Source organism: Mesoplodon mirus, assembly GCF_964341445.2.
Source record: "Mesoplodon mirus genome assembly, chromosome: 15".
NCBI lineage: Eukaryota > Metazoa > Chordata > Mammalia > Artiodactyla > Ziphiidae > Mesoplodon > Mesoplodon mirus.
This window is the reverse complement of record NC_138991.1, coordinates 3,826,243-3,849,316: the sequence shown is the minus strand read 5'-3', so window position 1 is coordinate 3,849,316 and position 23,074 is coordinate 3,826,243. Positions and strand designations below refer to the sequence as shown.

The window sequence follows — 23,074 nt, the reverse complement described above, 5'->3', positions numbered from 1 at the left end:
GCTCACCTGGGCAGCTTCTTTACAACATAATTACGCGGGCGGCTGCACCTCCCGCCCAACTCTTCCTTTAACGTTTCCAAGGCGTCCTGGCTCTGAGGTTCCGCATCCCGGGCTGCGGAGCCCGCTGGGTCCCGGAGATCAAGGTCACGGCGGCGCCCCTCGGCGCCCCCTCCCGGCGGAGGGGCCGGCCTCGCGTGGCGGCCCCGCCCCCGCCCCGCCCCTCCCCGCCGGCGCTTCCCGCAGCTCTGGGTTTTGCGCGGCGCCGGGCGGCCCCGCCGACGCAGCCCCGAGAGGCCCTCCGGCGGGATGCGCGGCCGGGGCGGGGGGCGCACCCGCTGGCCGGCGCCCGTGCTCTCGCTGCTCCGCGCCTTCGGGATCCGGGACGCCGCCGCCACCGCGCGAGGCCCGGCGCAAGGTAAGCGCGCGGCGCGGGGGGCGGGCGCGGGGCTGGGGGGCGGCTGGCCGGGAGCACGCGCCCTGCCCTGGGCCGCTGCGGGGTGGCTGGGATATCCGCTGCGCCCCCAGCACGGAGGTGGGCGCCTGCTGGCTCGGGCTGTCCCCGCAGCCGAGGCGGGCCACTCTGTCCCCAAACAAGGGCAGTCAGTGCGCACAGTGGTCCGGAGCGCTGGCCTTGGCGTCGGCGGTCCCGGGATTGGAACCCTCCTGTACTAGCTGCGTGAGCCTGTGCGCGTGGCACTTGACTTCGCTGTGCCTCGGTTTTCGCATCTGTAAGATGGGGTGCGATCCACTACTTAAGTCTTGGGGCAGTAGCTGGGATCACGTGAGCAGCGCTTGCTACCCAGTGAGAGTTCCACACGTGTTCCTGGTTCCTTGTCCCCTCAGGAAGGACAGTGGGCCTCCCTCCACCTGTGCAGGGCGGGAACTGCCAGGGCCCCTGCAGATAGACACCTGCTCCTGGAGTGGGTCCAGCTACAGTTAAAGGGACAGGATCTCAGGAGAGGGACTGAGGAAGCTGGAAAATGGCAGGGCTCCACCTGGTCCAGGGGAGAGGACCTGGGAGTGGGCGGGGGCTTAGGTCTCCCCTTGTGGAGGCCAGAGAGCTTTGCCTGGATTTGCTGGCTGTTGGTACAGTTGGCAACCAGACTGAACACTGGTGCGGCCCAAGGAGAGTTAGGCCAGTGTTTACACCAGTGGCCCCTTGGTTGGAATCCCTGGGGGATCCCACCCCAGGGCTGCACCTTAGAATCTCCTGGAGTCTGTCTTTTTAACCAGTGCCCCAGGTGATTCTGGGATCCAGCTTGTCTGGAAACTGGTTTAGAGACATCAGTGGTTCTCACCAGGGGTGTTTCCCGCTCTGGTTTTGTTTGTTACAACTCCTCCCCCCAGTTCTACTGGCATCCAGTGGGGAGAAGCCAGGGAGGCTGCTGAACATCCTATGATGCCCAGAAAGCTTCCCCCCCCAACCCCCACCCCCCAGAAAAAGAAAGAAAAATAACGCGCAGGTCCAGGCCAGCAGTGCGGAGGTTGGGAAACTCTGAGATCCACCGAGTCACTGGGTCGAGAAGGAGGGGACTCTGGGGTTGTTGGGACCAGCAGGCGTCATTTGAGAGCCTGTTGTGTGCCAGGCCCTCTGCAGGGCCCTGAGGATGAGAAGCCCGCGGAGAAGTTTTGCGGCACCTCTGTGTGGTGAGGGGAGCCCCAGCCTAGATGATGGGTGGCCCTTCTGTTGGTGAATCCACTCATCATGAATATCAAGCACCTGTAAGCGTGAGGCCTTGTGCAGAGCCCTGGGGGTGCAGCAGACGAGAGGGAGGTGGCCCCCACCCTGGCACTCACCCTCTAGTGGGGGCAGAGGCGCCCTCACCCCGTGCCTGTACACAGTGGGTGCACATGAGCACCAGCTTCCTCCCCTGAAAGCATCCCCCCAAGCTTTACTTGGGTACTGAGTTTATAGGAAGGCGTATTTGGGGTTAGATTTTGAGAAGGGACATTTCAAATTGTGACCTTCAGCCTCTTGGCAGTGTATTCGGAGCCGTCACAAGTGTATGATCTGCCTGTGGACATGATGTAATTCCTGCCCCACATGCTCATTTCAATTGTTGGGCATTTTTAAAATAGTTCTGTGGCTTCCGTATGGGCCTTGAAGGATGCAGGGCTCAGCCACTGCTAACCCACTTTCGCCAAGGAGAAAGCCGACTGTTTAGCGGGTCAGCAAGTGTTTGTATTAATCACTGAAAATGGCTCAGGCACTGACCTACATGCTGGGAATGCTGCAGAGCAACGGGGTCAGCTTCCTGCCCTCAGGGAGCTTTGATTCTGGTGGGGGGAGAAAGACAATGGGTGTAGGGGCAAATAAAGTGAAACTAGAAGATAACCTCTGTGCAGAGCAGTGGTGGAAGAAGGTAAGGACAGAGAAGCCGTGACTGAGGATGGGAGCTGCTTTAGCTGGGGTGGCCAGGGGAGAGTCTTCCAAGAGGGATGTTTGGCTGCAGACTTGAATGGGGAGAAGCAGGGAGCCATGTGAGGATAGGGAGCGAGAGCATTCCCAGCATGAGGAAAAGCAGTGGCAGAGGCCCTGCATGGGACTTGGTGGCACTGGAGAACAGAAGAGGGTCATGAGGCTGGAGACCCTGGGCGAGGGGAGATGAGCCATGCCTGGCCAGGTGGGCCAGCAGACCCTGGATCCTGTGATGAGCTATGGGGGTTTCACGTGTGTCGTATGAGGCCATTGAGCTGGGGGGTTTCACGTGTGTCGTATGAGGCCATTGAGCTAGGGGGTTTCACATGTGTAGTATGAGGCCATTGAGCTAGGGGGGTTTCACGTGTGTCGTATGAGGCCATTGAGCTAGGGGGGTTTCACGTGTGTAGTATGAGGCCATTGAGCTAGGGGGGTTTCACGTGTGTCGTATGAGGCCATTGAGCTAGGGGGGTTTCACGTGTGTCGTATGAGGCCATTGGCCAACTTCAGGCTCAGGAATCGCATGAGGGGCCGTCCTGTGGCAGCAGGCTCCCCGTGGGGAGAGGGCCACCTGCTGCTGGAAGGGCAGGGGGTGGGGACAGTGGGCAGCCCCGGGACCCTTAGGTGGTGGAGCTCACAGGCCCTGCTGAAGCCCTGGGGGCCTGAAATCCGGGATGCTGGCTGCTTAGGTTTTGTGTCTAAGCCTGGGGTGGGAGCTCCTTCTGTGGACTTGCGGAAGGCTCGCTGGAGGAGGAGGGAGACTGGTGGCGGGGAAGGTTGGAGAGAGGAGGCCATGTTCGCTTGGAGAGGCCTGCTGACAGCTTCGAGGATGTGCCAGATTGGCCGTTGTCTGTCTGAGTCTGAAGCTTTGGGCGGGTGGGCGGGCGGCCTGGAGCCTCGCATCTGAGATTCCCTGGCGCCGGGCTGAGTCTCTGGGTTTCAGTGTTGCATTTCCGTGTTGGGTCAGATAAGACCCCGTCCAAATACCAAATTTTGTTTTGGAACAAGGGTCCGGGGACCCAGGGTAAAGCGAGGCTATGTGCCCGCCGCTCTGGGTGTTCTGATGGCTGGGCTGCGGAGGGGTCCCCTGGCCTCCCAGCGTCTGGAACCGGAAGGGGATCTGTCTGGCTGCCACCTGAAGCGCTGCTCCCTTGATTTGTGTGGCTGCTTCCCAGAGCTTGCTTTGGGCAGATCCTAACTCCCAGCCTTAAAGGGCTGATGGGCTGTTTCTGTGTCCAGTGCTGCTTTAATTTAGGAACAAATGAGCTGCTTATTCTTCCAGACTTCGAAGTTGGATTTGGAAACACTGACTTGTACTGGGATATTTCTGCACCAAATGCGTTGTGGGTTTTTGTTTGTTTGTTTGTTTGTTTTTAGTTTTTTTTGAAGGGAAAGGAATGATGGATGAGAGCATGACATGTTCGAGCCGATGCTCGTTACAAGTTGTGGCTTTAGCGGCTGCCCGAGGCCACTGGAAATGGAATGCTGGTCTCCCTGGCCCAGCCCAGGGCTCAGAGTTAGGGCTGCGCCAGGCTCCCAAAGGCAGCAGCTCTGAAGACCCAGTTTGGGGCTGAGCTGCCCAATTCTTTGGAAATCATAATGACAACCAGGTGTATTTAGCAGACGTTTCTGGTAGCAAGTGACCAACAATTTAGGAAACGGTAAATCCAAAGCTGGGCAGTCTCAGTAGCTCCAGCTAGGATCCTTTTGGCTGTCCAGGGCTCGGGCGGGGTCCCACCACCCGCCCTTGGGAATGGGGGGTGCTGCATGGCTGAGTCCTAGCTCACGGGCCAGTCCACAGGCTGCCCAGCCAGAGATGGAGCCTGCATCACCTCCGTAGCCAGGCCCGAGGACCTCCCCCCCGACCCCCGGAGAAAATCAGTGTGACGGCAGCAGCAGGAGAGTGGGTACTGGGCATTGCAAACCCCAGCACATTTCCAGCTGCCCCAGCAGCACGGGAACCCCATACCTGTGCACACCTGACCTGCAGAACCCACTGTGGATCGGAATCCTCCTCTGGCCTCAGCCTTCTTTCCGTGACAGGTTTGTGTTTGAAGGCAAAGGCAGGGATTGCGACCTCCAGGCAGCAGTAGAAGGTCCTGCAAGGGTTTGCCATCCAGCCGAGACCTTCCCTTCCCTCCTGTCACCTGCCCAGGTACCCAGGGCATTTTCCCGCCACTTACCCCTCATCCACCCAAACCTGTGCCCCATCATCTTAAAGCTGGCTGATGAACTTGGCCAAGATGAATTGGCTGATCACTCCATTTTTGCTTGAAGGGAAATGAGTGGTCCTCAGGCTTTAGAACGGGTCTGGCCTGTAGTTGGCACTCGGTAAATATTTGTCAGATGAATGCATGAGATGTTCTCCCATGCAGGCAATAGGTTTCTTTGGAGGAAAAAAAAAAAATATATATATATATATATAATTACATTAGTATTTCATGAACAGCTTCTCCAAGTGAGAAGTGAAACCATTACAGGATCTCCTTGGAAAACCACTCCTTCCCTGCCCCTCCCTGGAGGGAACCCCTGTTACCACGAGTGTTTTTCCCACCAGACTGTCTTGACACGTGCGTGTGGGTCTCGGTAGAATATGTACAGGATGGTTTCCTGTAAGTGTTTTTAAAGAGGTGGCGTTTGAATACAGCTGTCTTGTTGGGAAACTTACTGTTTTTATTCAACAGCATGTCTGGGAGATTTATCTGGGTTCGTGGATTCTTCCTAATTGCTTTAGAATATTCCACCGTTTGAGACTTTCTGTGGCTGCTGGCCGTGGAGGGCGTCCTCAGAGCCTCTGTTCCCGGCGGTGCCCCTGTGAACGTCCTCTCGGTGCATTTGTGCAAGTGTTTCTCTACAGGGCGCGTTCTAAGACGTGGAAGTTCTGGGGCATAGAAAGAGCCTGTTGTAAATTTTACTTGGTTTTAGCGAAATTGTCTCCCACACTGGCTCTGTCACCCCCAAGGGCAGTGTCTGAGGAGCTAGCTTCTCTAGGTCAGTTTCTTGAAGGTTGTCAGTCCCACAGAAGAAGAGTGGGACTTCTTGGTTTAAGTTGTATTCCGGTGATGGCTGGAGAAGGTTTTTCTCATGCTAATTGGCCCTTTGGATTTCACTTTCTGTGAGTTGCTTCTTTGCTGTGGGGTTGTTAGTTTCTTTTTGCAGTTGGTGTGTAAGAGCTATTTGTGTGTTCTGGGTTCTAATCCTCTGTTTGCTACAGAGATTTTAGATCTCCCTGTGGCTTGGCTTTTAATTTTGTTTATCGTGTCTTTGGTTGAGTAGAAGTTTTTAAGTTTGTCTTTCTTAAGATATGGTTGACATAGAGCATGCTATGAGTTTAGGTGTATTATGCAATGATTCGCTGTTTGTATGTATCGCGAAATGATCACCACAGTAAGTCTAGTTAACGTTCATTGCCACAAAGAGTTATGTGTGTGTGTGAGTGTGAGTGTGATGAGAACTTTTGCCGTCTACTCTCTTAGCAACTTTAAAATGTACAGTACACTTCCATTAACTATTGTCACCAAGCTGTACATTCCATCCCCACGTTTTCAGTTTTGAAGAGTGAAGTTTATCAAGCTTTTTTTCTTTTTTTTAAATAAATTTATTTATTTATTCGCTTTTGGCTGTGTTGGGTCTTCGTTGCTGCACGCGGGCTTTCTCTAGTTGCGGCGAGCGGGGGCTACTCTTCGTTGCAGTGCACGGGCTTCTCATTGCGGTGGCTTCTCTTGCTGTGGAGCACGGGCTCTAGGCGCGCGGGCTTCAGTAGTTGTGGCGCGTGGGCTCAGCAGTTGTGGCTTAGGGGCTCTAGAGCGCAGGCTCAGTAGTTGTGGCGCACAGGCTTCGTTGCTCCGCAGCACATGGGATCTTCCCGGACCAGGGCTCGAAACCGTGTCCCTTGCGTTGGCAGGCGGATTCTTAACCACTGCACCAACGGGGAAGCCCCCATCAAGCTTTTTCTTTATGTCTTTGCCTTAAGTGTCTTCTTTAAGAAATCCCTTTCTGCCTCACATTTAGAGCAAACACCTTGCCCCAGTTTGCCCAGGATGGTCCTGGTTTTAGCACTGAAAGTCCTGTGTCCTGAGAACCCCTGAGTCCCAAGCAAACCAGGACAGTTGGTCATAAACATCTTCACCCATGTTTCCTTTTAATGAGTGTACAGCTTTTTTCTTTACATTTATGTTTCTAATCCACTGTAATTTACTTCTGTGGATAGTATGAGGTAAAATACGGATTTTTTTAAAAAGTGAAGTATAGTTGATTTACAATGTTGTATTGGTTTCAGGTGTACAGCAGAGTGATTCAATTATACATGTATATATGTATTTCAGATTCTTTTCCATTATAGGTTATTACAAGATATTGAATATAGTTCCCTGTGCTCTACACAGGGTCCTTGTCGTTTATCTGTTTTCTGTATAATAGTGTGTATATGTTAATCCCAAGCTCCTAATTTATCTCTCCTGAATACAGATTTTTAATCAGGGATCCAGGAGTCAAATGTTTCACTCAGGGAACCATTGGTTCTGGTGGAAACGTCCAGCCGTGCATATGGGCAGAGGAGGAAAGGTGGCCTGGGGGGCAGGCACGTGACAACGGGGCAGACCATGTCTCCCGAACCTAACATTGAAGCAGGTTTTGGGCAAGAGTTTCGTTTCTGATTTGAAAATATATGGTTTTATTGGTAACAATCAACGTTTCATTTTGCATTTGAGAAACCCCTTTTACCAGGAAGCAGCGGCCCACAGGAGTCAGCTGTTTGGAGAATTCCAGGGGTTCCTCCTCGTGGCCCTGCCACTTCTCCCTCCCCCATCCCCCCAGAAGGAGCCCTCCCCCTGTGCCCGTGGAGACCTGCGTCCTCGTGACTTAATAAAACCAGGGCACTGAGTCCCCCGACCCCTCCTCCTCTGTTTGAGCTTCATTAAGGCAACCTGCTGCCTTTGGGGTTTCTTCCAAAGCTCAGCTGCAGTTTATTTTAAGGAAAAACACCACTACAGCAGCTCACACCCCTTGCATCAGACTCCTCCCAGCCGGACTGGGGAGCCACCTGGGACGGTGGTGACGAGAGGAGCCGTGTCCCGGTGACTTGGGGTCTGCACCGTGTCCTCTGCAGTTGTGGGGGGAGGGAGGACAAGGTGGGGTGCCTGGTGCCCTTTGGAGACTGGTGACCTTGGTTGCCTGGGAGGATGTTGATTTTGCATAATTGTAATATTTTCTGGAAAGGTGACTAGTTCCACCAGTGACTGGGTGCGAGTATGTGAATCTTCATGAGGTCTTTCCCGGGATGGAATCCAGGAGTCCTGGGTGCTCAGAGCTGAGCCGTCCCTCTTCTTTTTCCTGCCCTTGGACACCAGCATCCTGGTTCTCAGGCCTTCAGGTTTGGCACTGGGCCTGTACCACTGGTTTTCCTGGGTCTGCGGCTTGTTCCTGGCAAACCATGGGGCTTCTCTGCATCCATAACCATGCGCCAGTCCCTCATAATCAGTGTCTGTCTGTATGTCTGTACATCTCCTACTGGTTCTGTTTATCTGGAGACCCCTGACTAATACAGCTGGTGTATTAGTCTGGTAAGGTTACCATAACAAACTACCACAGAAATTAAATTTCTCACAGTTCCGGAGGCTGGAAGTCCAGAATCAAGGTTCCGTCCGAGGCCTCTGTCCTTGGCCTGCCGACGGCTGTGCCCTCCCGAGGCCCGTGTCCTCTGTGTGCGCCCCGCTGTCTCTCCGTGTCCAGGTTTCCTCTTCTTCTAGGGACGCGAGTCAGGCTGGCTTGGGGCCTCCCCAGCAACCTCATTTAACCATAATCACCTCTTTAAAGGCCCTGTCTCCAAACAGCATCACATTTGGGGGTTGGGGGGTGAGGGGCTTAAGTTCATGAATTTTTTTTTTTTTTTTTTTTTGCGGTACACGGGCCTCTCACTGTCGTGGCCTCTCCCGTTGCGGAGCACAGGCTCCGGACGCGCAGGCTCAGCGGCCATGGCTCACGGGCCCAGCCACTCCGCAGCATGTGGGATCTTCCCGGACCGGGGCACGAACCCATGTCCCCTGCATCGGCAGGTGGACTCTCAACCACTGCGCCACCAGGGAAGCCCTAAGGTCATGAATTTTGAGGGGACTCAATTCAGTCCAGACCCCCTGTGAGGTTAGTGCCACTGTCTGTCTGCGGGGAGCTCAGCGGGGCTGTGGGCTGAGCCTCAGGTCCGCTCCACGAGACCTTTGCATGGGAACTTGGGTCCCAAGAGGGAGCTTCCAAGAGACACAGCCTCCAGTTCTGACACCTTTTGTGATCTGGCCTTGGAAGTCACACCTCATCACTTCTGCCGTAGAATTAGCCCACCCAGATTGGGGGTAGGGAAGCAGACACCCATCTCTTTTTAAAAATTTTTATTTAACAATTTTTCTTTTAAATCTTTATTAGAGTATAGTTCATTTACAATGTTGTATTAGTTTCTGCTGTACAACGAAGTGAATCAGTTATACATATACATATATCCACTCTTTTTTAGATTCTTTTCCCATATAGTTCATTACAGAGTACTGAGCAGAGTTCCTTAGGCTGTATGGGAGGTCCTTGTTGATTATCTGTTTTATATGTAGTATAAATCTCCCCAATCTCCCAAATTATCCCTCCCCTATCTTCCCCCTTGGTAACCATAAACTTGTTTTCTACATCTGTAACTCTATTTCTGTTTTGTAAATAAGTTCATTTGTACCATTTTTTAAGATTCCACATATAAGCAATATCAGATGATATTTGTCTTTCTCTCTTTGTCTGACTTACTTCACACAGTATGACAATCTCTAGGTCCAGCCATGTCACTGCAAATGGCATTATTTCATTCTTTTTATGGCCGAGTAATATCCCATTGTATATGTGTGCCACATCTTCTTTATCCATTCCTCTGTTGGTGGACATTTAGGTTGCTTCCATGTCCTGGCTATTGTAAATAGTGCTGCAGTGAACATTGGGGTGCGTGTATCTTTTCGAATTATGTTTTTTTCCAGATATATACCCAGGAGTGGGATTGCTGGATCATATGCTAACTCTATTTTTAGGTTTTTAAGGAGCTTCCATACTGTTCTCCATAGTGGCTGTATCAATTTACATTCCCACCAACAGTGTAGGGGGGTTCCCTTTTCTCCACACCCTCTCCAGCATTTATTGTTTGTAGATTTTTAAATGATGGCCATTCTGGTGTGAGGTGACACTAGACACCCATCTCTTAATGGGGGCCATGCAGACCCATGTGGTGAGATGTGAGGTGGGGTCGTATCCTGGCCGTATTTGGAAAATACCACCGGCCACACCATCTGAATGACCCCGACACAGCCCCCTTCCCGGTTCCCGTGTGGCCCTCACCGCTGAGCCTGCACGAAAGAGTCGACCCAGCAGCCTGTCTGCTCTCCCTAGAAAGGCCTCCTCGAGGGGTCGGCCTTCCGCTGGCCTCTGAGAACGTGGACTTGGGAAGGGCCCCTCCGTCTCAGGCTGGGAGAGTGGCTCCCTGCGCTGTTTGCATGGAGAGTTGGGTGCACGCTGGAGCCCTGCTTTCCTTCTGGGGTTTTCCTTCTGGGGTCTGCCTTCCTGCTCCCTGCGGGCAGAGGGTGCCCACGGGACCAGCCCCCCAAGAAAAACGCTGGGCGCTGAGTCTCCAATGAGCTTCCCGGGGCGACCACCTGTCACACGTGTGGTACCAACTCCTCGTTGGAGGAATTAAGTGTGTCCCGTGACTCCACAGGGAGAAGGTTCTGGAAGCTTGTGCCTGGTTTACCCAGGAGTCACCCACTCGCCTTGTCCCTTTGCTGACTGTGCTCCATGTCCTCTCTGTAGTGAATCACGGCCATGAATACGAGTGGACCTGAGTTCAGGGAGCCCCTCTAGTGAGTCCCCAAACCTGAGGGGGGTCCTGGAGACCCCAGCACCATGGCCGTCTGTTCATTCTCTTGTTAGTGCTCCATCTTTCCCAGCCAGTATCGACCCAGGCCTGCGGCGACCTGCTCACTGCTGTGTGCACACCTGTGCCTGGCACATGGCAGGTGGCCTTACCGAGAGCACGAACCACAGGTGGGGCTGGGAAATTCTGCCTTTTCTCAGCCCACGGAGAGAGCCATCCTTGGGCTCCAGAAGTTTCTTCCTTCGGACAGCATCTGTTCTAACACTGAGCCTCTGGCTTCCCTGCAGAAGAGACCCATTTAGCAGAAAAAGCCCCCAATTCAGCAGCACTTTCCCTCCAGAATTGCGAGAAGCAGCACACAGTCTCTCCAAAGCATCTCTATTTGAGAGGCTACCCTGTTCTTCTGAAAGCATGTATTTTTAGACCGTTTTGAATTATTTACACACCCTTCCTACAGCAAACTTGAAACAGGTGTATGGAGGCCTACCTGGGCCCCATTCTCCAATACTGACCCCGCGTACTTTGTACAGGTACTGACAGGTGCCCTTGGCAGGCACCTCCATCCGAGTCTTAATCAAAGCGTCTGCCTTATCTGTTTCCCAGTCTGTCCGGTCCGATTCTGCCACCAGCAGGTCTCCCGGAAGTCAGGCAGGCATCCTGCTGCCTGCATTGTGTGCATCGTATATTTGGATGGTGGGGTCACTGCCACTGACCCACAGGGTAAGGACCAGAAATAGACCCTGCCCTAGATGAGGTTTCTGATACAAGTGAAGGACTGTTTCTCTCCACTTAATAGTGTCCAGAACAGCTGTGTGGAAAGGAATGTTATCTTTCGTCTGTGACTAAATCTCTTTTAACTCCTGTAATTCACATGCCCTCAGATAATGGGATGCCAGCACTGAGAGACTGCTGCAAATTTCTGTTTCTATTTTTATTTTAACGGCTTTGCTGTCTGTGCTTTTTCCTATAAGCCACACCCAAAAATCATGGTAAATCAGCTCCAAGTTTTTACCTCTTCGTTAAATATTGGGAGGATAAAAAGTAAGAGGAGGGATGCCTTTCATTTGTAGAGCAGAGTGATTTCTAACTTGGAGAATTATGATGAAAGTGACGGATGTTTTGTAATGATCATTTGCACCGGCTTTGTATGGGAGTCACCACGGTGGGAGAAGCCACGATGAAATCTCCTCTGGGGGGACAGTGATATAACATAAGCCGGGGCCAGATGCCGGGCCGAGCCCTGTCCTCAGCTCTGCCCCTTTGCCTGCATGTCTGTATAGGAGGTGTGACCCCATTTGTCAGATGAGGAAAACCGAGGCTCAAAGAGATGGAGTAACTTGCCCAAGGCCACACAGCTGCCGGAGCTGCACCTGAACCTGGGCAATCGACTTTGGCAGACTTTGGATTCTTAGCCCTTTGCTTGTTCCTGCCTCAGAATTTATGTTCTCTACCTTTTGTTCTGGAAGACAGTGCTAGTTCTTGGTACCTCATACAGGGGTCCTTAGTGAATGCCCCAACTCAGGCTGCACCTTGGAGGTGCCTGACTTGGAAACAAGGGGTCTGGTGGCAGGAGAGAGCCCTGCCCTGCAGGTGGCTTTGTGCCCTGCAGGTGGGACACCTGGGTGGTCGTCTCCGCCTGTCCTCCTGTGTGGTTTGTGCCCTTCGTTTGAATCTTGGGTTGACCTTGGATGTGCGCACATCCCTCTTCCCAGGTGGTCTATGCGGGGTCACCCAGGGTCGTGCAGGGTTGGGAGAAGGACCCTTGCAGTCCGGCAGACCTGCATGACCGTCCCCTCCCCGAGCCTGGGCCTCCTGTGGGTGGAGGATAACACCAGGACTGGCGTCCTTGGTCACCCGGGAGGATGAATGGGAAGATGCGTGTGTTCCTTTTCTGTGGCTGCTGAAACGGAGGACCACGAACTTGGCGGGCTAAGTGACATGTGTCTATCGTCACACGCCCCTTGTGGGTTAGAGGTGTGGTGGGCTCAGTGGTGCCCTGCTCTGGGGCCCACGGGCCAGAGTCGAGGTGCGGGCAGGTCCTGGCGTTCTGAGAGGGAAGCCGAGTCCTGCTCACAGGTTGCAGGACCCGGGTCCCTGTTTCCCTGCGGGCTGTTGGGGGGTCCTTCTCTGCTTCCAGAGGCCACTGTGTTCCCTGGCTTCTGGCCCCTTCAGGGCCCGCAGTGGTGGGCCGCATCCTTCTCGAATGCCTGGTCCGCCTTTTGCGCCCCTCTTGCTCTTCTGTCTTCCCTCTGCTTTGAGGGCTCCTGTGATTACACAGCCCCGTCTGGATCATCTCGGATAATCTCCCTGTCTTCGGGTCAGCTGATTATAACCCTGGTTCCGTCCGCAAAAGCCTTCACGGCAGTGCCTAGGGTCAAGTTTGATTGAGTAACCCGGGGCTGGGAATCCGGGGAGATTAGAATTCTGCCGTCCACACTGTGGGTAAGTGGATTAGCCCGGGGACCGGCCCATAGTGAGCTACTAGGTGCGGACAGGGTGACACCACTGTGGTGAGATCCAGTTAAATCAGCTGCATGAGTTTGGGGGGAGAGCAGCGGGGTCCAGCTTCGAGGAATCCTGCTGTTAAAACAGCCCCCTCCCCGAATTATAGAGCACGTAATCCCCGAATTATAGAGCACGTAAATCAGCTGGTAACTATCTGAATTGTAACAGTAATCGTGTGTAGGAATTTTTTTTTTATTGCAGTTCAGCGGCATGGTACCTTTGCATCAGGAGTGGGGGGAAACATACATGGTTACAATGTATCTGGGCTCTGCCCACTACCCTGCATTCCAGGCTGCCTGTGTCTCTCCCTGTCTGAATGCAGCAGCCCCTGTCCACCCCCCTCATCTCCCCAGCCCCTTTTGCCTCCCTCCAGTGGCCCCATAACCTTCCAAGAGAAGGGAAATCCGTTCTCTTTCTTTCCTGGCTGGAGACCCTCCTGGGTTTTTCATTCCTCCCAAGATAAAATCTGTTCTCTGCCCCATGGGTCATGAGGCCCTTTGAGTCCTGGGGCCTGTCCCCCACTCTCACCGCATGCCACCCCGCCCCCAGCACTCCAGCTACCCAGCCCCTTCTCAGCCCTTCAAACTGCCCAGTGCTCCCACCCCAGGGCCTTTGCACGTGCTGTTGTTGGGAGGGAGCCCTCCTCTCCCCTTCCCCACCCCCTGCAGTGCCTGGCACATACTGTGAATAAGTGAATCAATCAGTGAAACCCCAAACAGGGGCCTCATGTTCTTTAGGACACATCTCTTGGATCAAGGCTGGTGGCTCCATGTGGTCTTCAGACCCATGCCTGTCCGAATGCAGGGCCAGCCCCCCGTCTTTGCTGTGTGTTCCAGGTTCTGGTCAGAGCTAGAACCAACCCCACTCTAGATTTCTGCCCCTCCACTCCCTCCTGCCAACAGACCCCCAGGGCCCATTCCCCTAAAATCCTGGGGTTCCCTTTTACACCATGGTACCCCTTGAAAAGAATGAACCATGAGGGTCAGAGGCCCCCCAAAACTGCCACATGACGTGCCAGGAGTGATCTCTGCTGCACCCCAGGTTGATGGGCTGACGTAGCCTCCACTAAACACAGAAATGAATGCTGTTCCCCCGTCTGCCGTGGAAGTCACTGGCACTATTGTTAATATTCCAGAATGGGGACTGGTGAACGCACCAGGATCTAAGTGCCTAAATACATGCCCCTCCCCCCATGAAGTCCCCGTGGAGCCGCCAGCTTTAAACTGCACAGCAGGTTAGTGAAATGTAGGCTCTGAAAGCGGTCACAGCGTCTATGAAAATACGGACACAGCCATCATTATTTATAGGTTTGCACAAGTGGATTCTTGGAATTATCGCTCCAGCCAAGGAACCTAGGAAGTATTTTTAAAAGTTTAAAGTACTATAAACCTGGTGCTACGAATTTTCTGTAATTTATGGATCGGGCTCGATGCCGTGTTTGAACTGTGACACGGTAAAAGACTTTATCTTCCGTCCCTGCGGTGGGTTGTTAGAGACATAAACCCGGGTGTGGCGACGCAGTAAACCCAGCTCTGGGGCCTCCCAAGGGAAAGGAGACAAGCCCCTTTAGAATATAAATCCAGTAAACATACTACAGTGCACACGTTGAGTTGGAGGAAAGAGAAAGTGTCTGGGTGACAACGACCATTATTTAAACACGAGTTATCTTCTTTTAAAAGTCAGAGTCCAGGGCTTCCCTGGTGGCGCAGGGGTTGGGAGTCCGCCTGCCGATGCAGGGGACACGGGTTCGTGCCCCGGTCCGGGAGGATCCCACATGCCGCGGAGCGGCTGGGCCCGTGAGCCATGGCCGCTGAGCCTGCGCGTCCGGACCCTGTGCTCCGCAACGGGAGAGGCCACAACAGTGAGAGGCCCGCGTACCACAAAAAAAAAAAAAAAAAGAAAAAAAAGAAAGTCAGAGTCAAGTGGCTGGACCGTCGGGGCAGTGAGCATAACTGCTGAAGAGCATTGCCAGTTTGCCCTTTTATTTATTATTAACATTCTAATCATCCACGTCTTTCAGAATCCCTTTCTCCACAGTTGTTGGCATCCCATCCTCACGTGTGTCACTCCAGGGTCACAGCGTGGCTGCTGGAGCTCCAGACCCCGCAGGACACTCGGACAGGAGGCAGGCACGCTGCCATCAGCACCTGCCAGGGTGATGGTGACAGCTGCCTTTTCTGTGTGTCTCTCCGTCCGTCCATCAGCGGTGTTTCCCACAGAGGAAGCCAGCCCACTCCCTTCATTAGCTAGAAACAGGGCACACGCATCCTCCAACAAGGGAGGTGTATAGGATGTGCCCAGGATGGGAGGTCCCCTGAGACTTTCGGCTTGGTGCTCCAACGCACCCCTGACACACAGAAGCAGGAGCTGCCTGGGGCTGTTTTCTGTCCTTCCTGCAGAGGGCGCCCCCATCCCTCCCCTGGTTCGGCTTCTTGCTTCATATTCTTCTGCCTCCATCCCTGCCATCCTATGGGGCCCTCCCGGCGGCCTGGATGTGCTCGGGGCACGTAAGACATCAGAAGGCCAGCGTCTTGCACCAGAGGACTTTCTGTGTCCCGAGTGCTGGGACCGAATGCCAGCACCCTACGACGGAGGCCCTTCCCCCACTCACGTGGGCTTAGAGGGGACACAGTTAGGAAGTGATGGAACCGCCTCTCGTGCCCGGGTCTTAGACTCCGGCTCTAGATAGCCTGAGCACGGAAGACACTCTGAGGAGGGCTAAGCCTGGGGACACCCACGGCCGTTTCTCAGGCCAGCTCTGGCTGCCGATGCCTTTCAGGGTGGGGACCATGGTTGGTGACATGGAGGCTTTTGTTTTAGAAGAGTTGGGCGTGTTTAGAAAAGAGCCACATCTGGTATTGCATTGAGCACCACCCTGGGTAGCCTCATGGGCAAGGCTGGTGATGGAAACCCCAGCAAGGTCAAAGGGCAAAAGAAGCCAAGTTCAAGGCTAGGTCAGCCCTCAGGTCAGCGGAAGTTCCCACAGGCCGTTGTTGGGCGCAGTTCCTTCTGTGACCAGCAGAGGGCGGGGCTCCCCTCCTCACCGTGGGCTCCGTGGGACCTGCTTTGTCTTCACCCCTCCCTCTCCTTTGGCCTCCAGTCCCCACCCTGGGGGATGCCCTCTGGACCCTCTTCCATTGTTTCCCTAATAGCTTGGACAGAGACTGCGGCTGGAGCAGTTCTTTTTAAGCGTTTGCGTTTGCTGGTTTAATTCTGTTCTGTGACGGGTAAGGAAGGGTCCCTGGAGCCTCAGGAGAAACCTCAGGTCTGGAGGGCGGGAGCTGATGTGGGTCCTGAGGATGCTGAGCCCCCCACTTTTGGAGCAGCGATGCGTCGATGCCCCTGTGCGCAGCCATTGATTTGGTCAACGGAGACCCGCTTCTTGGGCACCTGCAACGCCCCAGGCTTCTGCCTGACAAAGATCCCTGAACCCACGGTGGCGACCTGGTGGGGTCCCAGGTCCTTGGGCTGTCAGCTCTGCAGGGGTCTTCGACATGCGAGGGGTCTCCGAGAGCACCGCTAGCACTGGTCCAGCTCTTGCCACGTGACCCCTGGGAACGGCCGGGCGGGAGCGGCCATGCTCTTTCTAAGATGAGGAATCACAGTTCCAGAGAGGGGTCCCCGGCCTGCAGCCGGTACCGGAAGGCCTGTGGGACCCAAAGCATGTGCCCTTTTGTCCCTCCCTCACCTGGGGTCCCTTCTGTGTCACCAGCTGCAAGAATCCTCTGGAGACCCACTTCTGTCTTCAGCACTTGTCTTTCACCGTGCTCATGCCAAGGACCACAAGACACTGCATGGACTGGGTCCACACCCCCTCCTCCAGCCTAGCTCACACCCTGGCCCCTCACTCTGCCTCTTTTTGGGGACTTCAGAGCTCTGTGCTGCTCCCACCTCATGGCCTTTGCCTAGACAGTTCCCTCTGCCTCCTTGACTTGTCTCATTAATCCCACTGAGACTTCAGTTTCAGGAAGAGCATCACTTCCTCAGACCAGGCTCTGCCCACCCACGTTGGGCATCCCTCTGTGTTCACTGAAATCAATGGATTGATTGATTGCTTAGTTCTGAATCCTCTCTTCTCTGCAAGATTACGAGCTCTGAGAATTCAGGGTCCAATAACGTCTTGTTTCATCGTGGTATTCCCAGAAAAATCATAAGTTTTGTCACAAAATAGATACTCAGGAAATATTTGATGGATGGCAGTAATCTGCATCTTTTTAAAATTGAGGTATAGTTGATGGACAATATTCTATAAGTTTCAAGTGTACAGCATAGTGATTCACAGTTTTTGTATTTTTCATCTGCACTTTGTGTAAGAAGGAAACCAACTCTGGAGACGCCTGTGGGCGGGATTGGGCCTCTGTGTGGTCCTTTTTCCACACACCTGCTAACAAAGGGCACGTCTGTGTGTACGGGTGGCTCTGCCAGCCTCAGAGTCACCTCCGCCGTGGTGTCCCCACCACGACTGCCCTGGGCAGAGGAAGGCCCTCCCTTTCCTTCACCACTTCGTGTTTTCAGAAGGGACGAATTTTACAGGCTTCGCCATCTTTGTAGTTCTTTGAGGCAGCTGTGTTGAGGCTGACAGGGCTGCCCAGAGTCAGCAAATGGCTTTGGGTTTCTGATCAGGGACCCGAAGGGTGACCCCTGGGAGGGCTTGAGTCTGATTCAGAGCCCAGGGCAGGGACAGGGGAGGTTGAAGTGTGATTGTGCCTGGCAGAGGTGAGAGGCGGAACCCAGGCATTCTTCAAATCAAAAGCTCAGCCCAGGTGCCTCTGTGTACCTGATTTTGTTTTTTAAAACAGCCTTATTGAAATACTTTACGAACCATAAAGGTCACCTGTTTAAAGTGTAAAATTCCATAGCTTTTGGTATATTTACAGAGTGGTGAAACCATCACCATAATCTTATTTTCAAACACTTAGAGCTTTTCTGTCACCCCGAAAAGAAACCCCGTGCTCATGAGCAGTCACCCCCTTTGCCCCCGTGCCCCCTCCCTGCCCTAGGTAACCACTAATCTGCCTTCCGTCTCTGTGGACATTTCACATATTGGAATCATATAGTATATATATATATGTTTTTGTGTATGTGTGTGTGACTGGCTTCTTTCACTTGGAACACTTCCAAGGTTCACCCATATTGTAGCAGGTATCGGTATTTTATTCCTTTTTGTGGCTGAATAATGTTAACGTTGGATGGGTACACCACATTTTATTTATCCATTTATCATGGATAAATAAAGACCCCCATGGGATCCTCCAGGCTGGGACCTGCGGACAGCAGCCTTCTGCACCCCTTGTGGGCCAGGTCTTCCCAGGCCTCTAGACAGCCCTGGTCTGGGCGTGGATAACTTGGACCGCCTGAGTCTCTGCTGCAGGCAGTTCACCAGACTTTTATTTCTACTGATCAGTAGAGGTGGGGTCACTAATGTTTTTAAACCTCCAACTATTTTTATTATGGATCATTTCAAAGCCAGAGAAAAATATAATGACCAGCTCCATCTCTCCCCGACTCAAATCAATATTGTGCCAACATATACGCTGAAGAACTAACTTTTTTTTTTTTTTTTTTTTTTTGCGGTACGCGGTGTCTCACTGCTGTGGCCTCTCCCGTTGCGGAGCACAGGCTCCAGACGCGCAGGCTCAGCGGCCATGGCTCACGGGCCCAGCCGCTCCGCGGCATGTGGGATCTTCCCGGACCGGGGCACGAACCCGTGTCCCTGCATCGGCAGGCGGACTCTCAACCACTGTGCCACCAGGGAGGCCCAGAACTAACATATGTGGTGGTCACCCTTGTCTTCTGTCCCTCACCTCCACGGGAACTCCTGGAGCAAATGCTAAGCCTACGCTTTTCTATGCCTTTAAGCCCCGCCATACAGTTAGGGGGAGTGGGCGAATGGGCACAGCCGTGTAGACTGTCCGAAGGGACTCGAAGTGGCTTTAGGTGGTACGTACACAGGCGAGGCACTAAGGGACGTTGGCGTCTGTAGACAGTTCTTGTGTTCTTCGTCCTGTCCACACGCGACAGGGAGGCTGCATTCCTATCTCTGGAGCGATGGTTTCCTTTAAGATGCATTTAAGGGCAGATTGATTTAAAGAAGAACCTTAAGTCCGTAGCAGTCCAGGTTCTGAGTAGGGGAGGCCCTGCAGCGTAGGGGTGGGGGACAGACAGCTGGAAGGCGCTGCGGCCACCCCTCTCTGCCCTCCTCTCGCACGTGCCCCTGGGCTGCCATCCGCCCCCCGACACGCTGGTCCATCTCTGTATCCGCTGCTGGCCGGCCTACCTCAGGCCTCCTCACGCAGGCGTGAGATGTGCTGATGGCGTGGCTGGGGGCTTCCTGAGACCTGCCTGTGTTTGGGCCGGGACTCAGCACGGCTCTCGGGGACTGCCGGGGGACACACTTGGAAAGACCGCGGGCCGGGAGCCTCGGCCCTGCCTGTCCTGGCTTGTGACCCAGGCAGGTGCGCTCACCTCTCCGAGTTGCCCTCACCTCTCAGGTGGAGGCTAGGGTAGCTCACACCTCAGAGGTGCGTGAGGAAGAAATGATGCCCCCCCCCCCGCCCCAGAGCCAGGTGTGTCGCCATGCAGCACATTTTTACGTGGATAAAAAGTATTTAGTACAACGTCCTACCGGTTTCCTCTTTGTTTCATGGTATGTGTTGACAGCTGCAGTGAAATGTTTGGGGGGGGGGGCGTGTATTGATTCATTGGTGGCCATTCCCGGCTCTGCCCTCCCCGGCCACTGGAAGACCCACTGGGGGTGTTTCTGCATCTGGATCCCCAGTGCCTGGCGTGGTGCTCAGCACACAGTGGGCTCTGTGGATTATTGGAAGGGAGGGAGGGAGGGAGATTTTCTTTCTCTGAGGCGACTGCTGCTCAGAGCCCAAAGCTCCATGTGCAGTGAGGACCCGCATTTCCCCACATCTCAGTGCTGTCCTTGGCCCTTCACTGGGGTTCACCCAACACCGCCAGGTGCTCCCCCTGCACCCCAGCCCTGCTTTAGGTGCAGGCCGGATACGAAGAAGCAGCCCCAGGAAGGTCCCCGGCCCCTGCCCAGCTTCAGGACCCCTGGCAGCCTCCTCTGGGCCCCCGGTTATTTTCATCACCCACAGTGGGGCTGAGAGCAGCACCCTCTACCTGGGGTGGCTTGAGGGGCTGAGACAGGATCCTGCCCATCGGAGCTTCTCTGCACAGCAAGGCCGGGGCTGGGTGCACCCTCCCCCTGCGTCCCTGTGGCCCTGCCGCCTGAGGGTCTGGCCCCCTTCTTAGCCCAGGCTGTGTGACACAGCTCCCCTTTCTGTGTCCTTTACCGGGCTTTCCTCTTCTTCATCGCTCGAGCCTTAGCTGGAGATGTGGGAGTTGCCTCTGTTTCTCCCACACCACCATCTGGAAGGGTTAGAATTGCTCATTAGCCCCTTGGGGGGCACTTCTGTAAGTGGCAGCCCTAGGCGGTGCCACCTCCCTTGCCTGGTCTCATCAACTCCATCAAGGAATCTGGGGGAGGCCTCCCTGGAAGGTGCCAGGTGCCCCTCTGCCTCTCACCTCCCCGGCGAGGGGCTGAGGGCCTGAGGGCCTGGGGGAAGGAGGGCTGGGCAGTGGGGAGGAGGCTGTGGTGGGCGGGGACAAAGCTCCGGAGTGCCCCACCCCCCATCCCACGGTGGCCTCCCCCTGGAAACCTCTGCCTGAAGCTGCTGGGGAGATTAGGCCCTGACCTCCGAGGGAGGCACCCTCAGGGTCTCCTTCCCCCCCAGCTGGGAGCCGGAGGAAGCGGGATGTGGAATCCTTGCTTCCAGAGCGCGGCTGCGGTGGGAGTGGGCGGTTCAGAACTCAGGATTCAGCCCCCTCCCTCGGGGCGGGCAGCGTGCAGTTCAGGTATTTGAGACCCCGCCCCATCCCCACGCTAGCTCTCGCTCCCCTCTCTCGTGACGTCAGGCTCCTCTCGCGGGGCATGATGGGAGAATCCTAATGTTTTCCAACAGATGCTCCAAGAACAGCTTTCAGATTAAAGCAATCGCCAGAGCACAGATTCTTCTTTTTTCCTTTTTTTTTCCCCCGGGGGGTGGGAGGTGGGGTGGGGGGAGGGAGCGCCCCAGAAATTCTCGGGCATCACCCCCTGCCCCAAGCACGCAATAAACACTGACAAGAAAAAGTTTTTATTTCCTGGTTCAACTTTTTTTTTTTTTCCTGGAATATAGACTGAAGAATGGGAATAAACACGAATAAATAACAGAGCGAGGCCGCGCACGCCGGGATGCGCCTGGCTGCAGCCGCGAGGCTATTGTTTCACCGCCCTGAAGCCCGCCCCGGCCTCGTCCTCCGGCTTCTTCTCTTTCCCTGTCCTTTTTGATTTTCCTTTTTAAAAAGACGCCCCCTCCAGTCCCCTGGCCAGTGACCTTGGCCTTCTCGGATGCTCTGATTACACGCGGCTCCCTCCAACTTGCCCCCGCGCCGGCCGGGCCCATGGCCGCGTCCGAGGACGGGAGCGGCTGCCTCGTGTCGCGGGGCCGCTCGCAGAGTGACCCCAGCGTCCTCACCGACTCCTCGGCCACGTCCTCCGCGGACGCCGGGGAGAATCCAGGTAACGGGGTGGGCGGGGGAGGGCGGGGAGGGCCGGGGCAGGGGGCGCTGGGCGCAAGTCCCCGGCGCTGCTGCGCGCCGGGGCTGCATTTGCGGAACCGCGGCAGGACCCGGTCGCTCAGGCTCCCCACAAGGCGGCGGAGCCCTTTGTCCGGGGAGGAGCCGGTTCCCCGGGTAGAGCCCGGCACTCCGCATCTGCCCTTCTTGCGGGTTGGTGGGCTCTGCTGGCCCCTCCGAGGGGCTTCCCTTCTTTGCGTGCTGACCAGCTGGGGGCCGGGAGTCAGACCTGTGGCCGCCTCTACCAGCTCCGGCTCCGAGCTCTGCTTCCCTCCCCCGCGGCCCCAGCTCCGGTGGCCCCGGCGGCTCGGCTGGGGCATCCCCCGCCCGGGCAGGGCAGCGCTTATGCGGCCGCCGCGCAGAGGGGTTCCGCGGGGCGCCCAAGTCGGCGGGGCCTGGCGCACCTGGGCGCGCCCGCCCGCCTCCCGGGACAGGTGTGCTGGCAGAGCTGCCACTGGGAGATGAAGGGCATGCGTGCACCAGGACGGAGCCTGATTTCATTCAATTATACGGACCGCGTTCATTCCCCCACCCCCCCGCGGCAGCGTCGATTGTTTAGGTGATAATTCCGGTCACAAAGGAGTCTATACGGCTTGATTGATTACTTTCCAAAGAGGAAGAAAGGCCTAATAAAGCAGGAGGGGGGTGGTGGGAGGTGGGCTGTGCGCCCCGTCACCATGGAGACGCAGGAAGCAAAGTGATCATTAAAACCTTTCTCCACCAGAAGGCAATTTTCACTTCACAGGGAGAAGTCTGAGCTTCTGAAATGTAGGGTTCAAAAAAAGAATCAAAGCTGGTGTTTTGGTATCACGCCACAGGACTCCATTCGAATCTTAGAGAAGCACCATCCTGTCACAGGTTCTGTTTTGACAATAAGTTGCCTTACCTTCCTTTGAGGATTGTCCCTCTCTAAATCCACTGACCCCGGATGGGGACTTGATCACGCTAAATGGTGGGCATCAAACTCCAGATACTCCCTGGGGCTGGGGTGAACCGGCTGTGTGGGGAGGGATTCCTTCACTTCGCTGGAACACAGAGGAGCTTCACTATTTAACTGCAAAGAAAGACGGGTTAAAGGCAGGCAGCTCTGTGGGCGCCAGGGCCCAATCTGAAATTTTAAACAATAAACCCATGCAAGGCTTGTAAGATTTCTTTGTTAGGACTATTGACACTGTACTTTGGTCAAACTAAGGTACCCACCGGAGGAGATCCCTGGCTTTTTTTTTTTATATCTGGGAGGGCAAGTTAATTTCCTTGGAGTTTCAAGCAGAGGCAGCTATAGGCAGACCCTTAAGGCTTTAATTAATCCATTTATTAGAAATCTGGGATTAAGCCCTCAGCACTCCATGATGGATTGGTTTTCTCTGTGTTGGAGATGCACATCCATGGTTGTTCCAATTATGGAAGTTGAGTGGCTCGTCATGAGAAAATCCTTTTCAGCTCCTTTTGTCTCCCTGGCAGTAAAAGGAAGCAAACTTAAAACTGGAATTATGGAGGATTTAGCTTTTTGGCTGTCTGTGAGTTGATGCCTCCGTGGGTGGGAACAGAGGGCTTGACAGGTGTCTCGTGCCGGTCCACCTGGGAGAGAGGTGGAAGGGCTTGGCTGTCCGTGATTAAGTGATACCGCGGGAGGC

General features: G+C 54.7%; 1 protein-coding gene across 1 annotated transcript in view; it reads left to right on the top strand.

Moving 5' to 3' along the window:
- Positions 1-306: 306 nt before the first annotated feature.
- PHACTR3 (phosphatase and actin regulator 3) overlaps positions 307-23,074 on the top strand; it is a gene marked incomplete at its 5' end in the record, with an annotated part of 221,935 nt that continues 199,167 nt past the window's right edge. The window contains one exon of the mRNA XM_082643370.1: positions 307-415. Within this exon, the coding sequence (XP_082499496.1) occupies positions 307-415 (109 nt within the window). The remainder of the gene's footprint in view (positions 416-23,074) is intronic.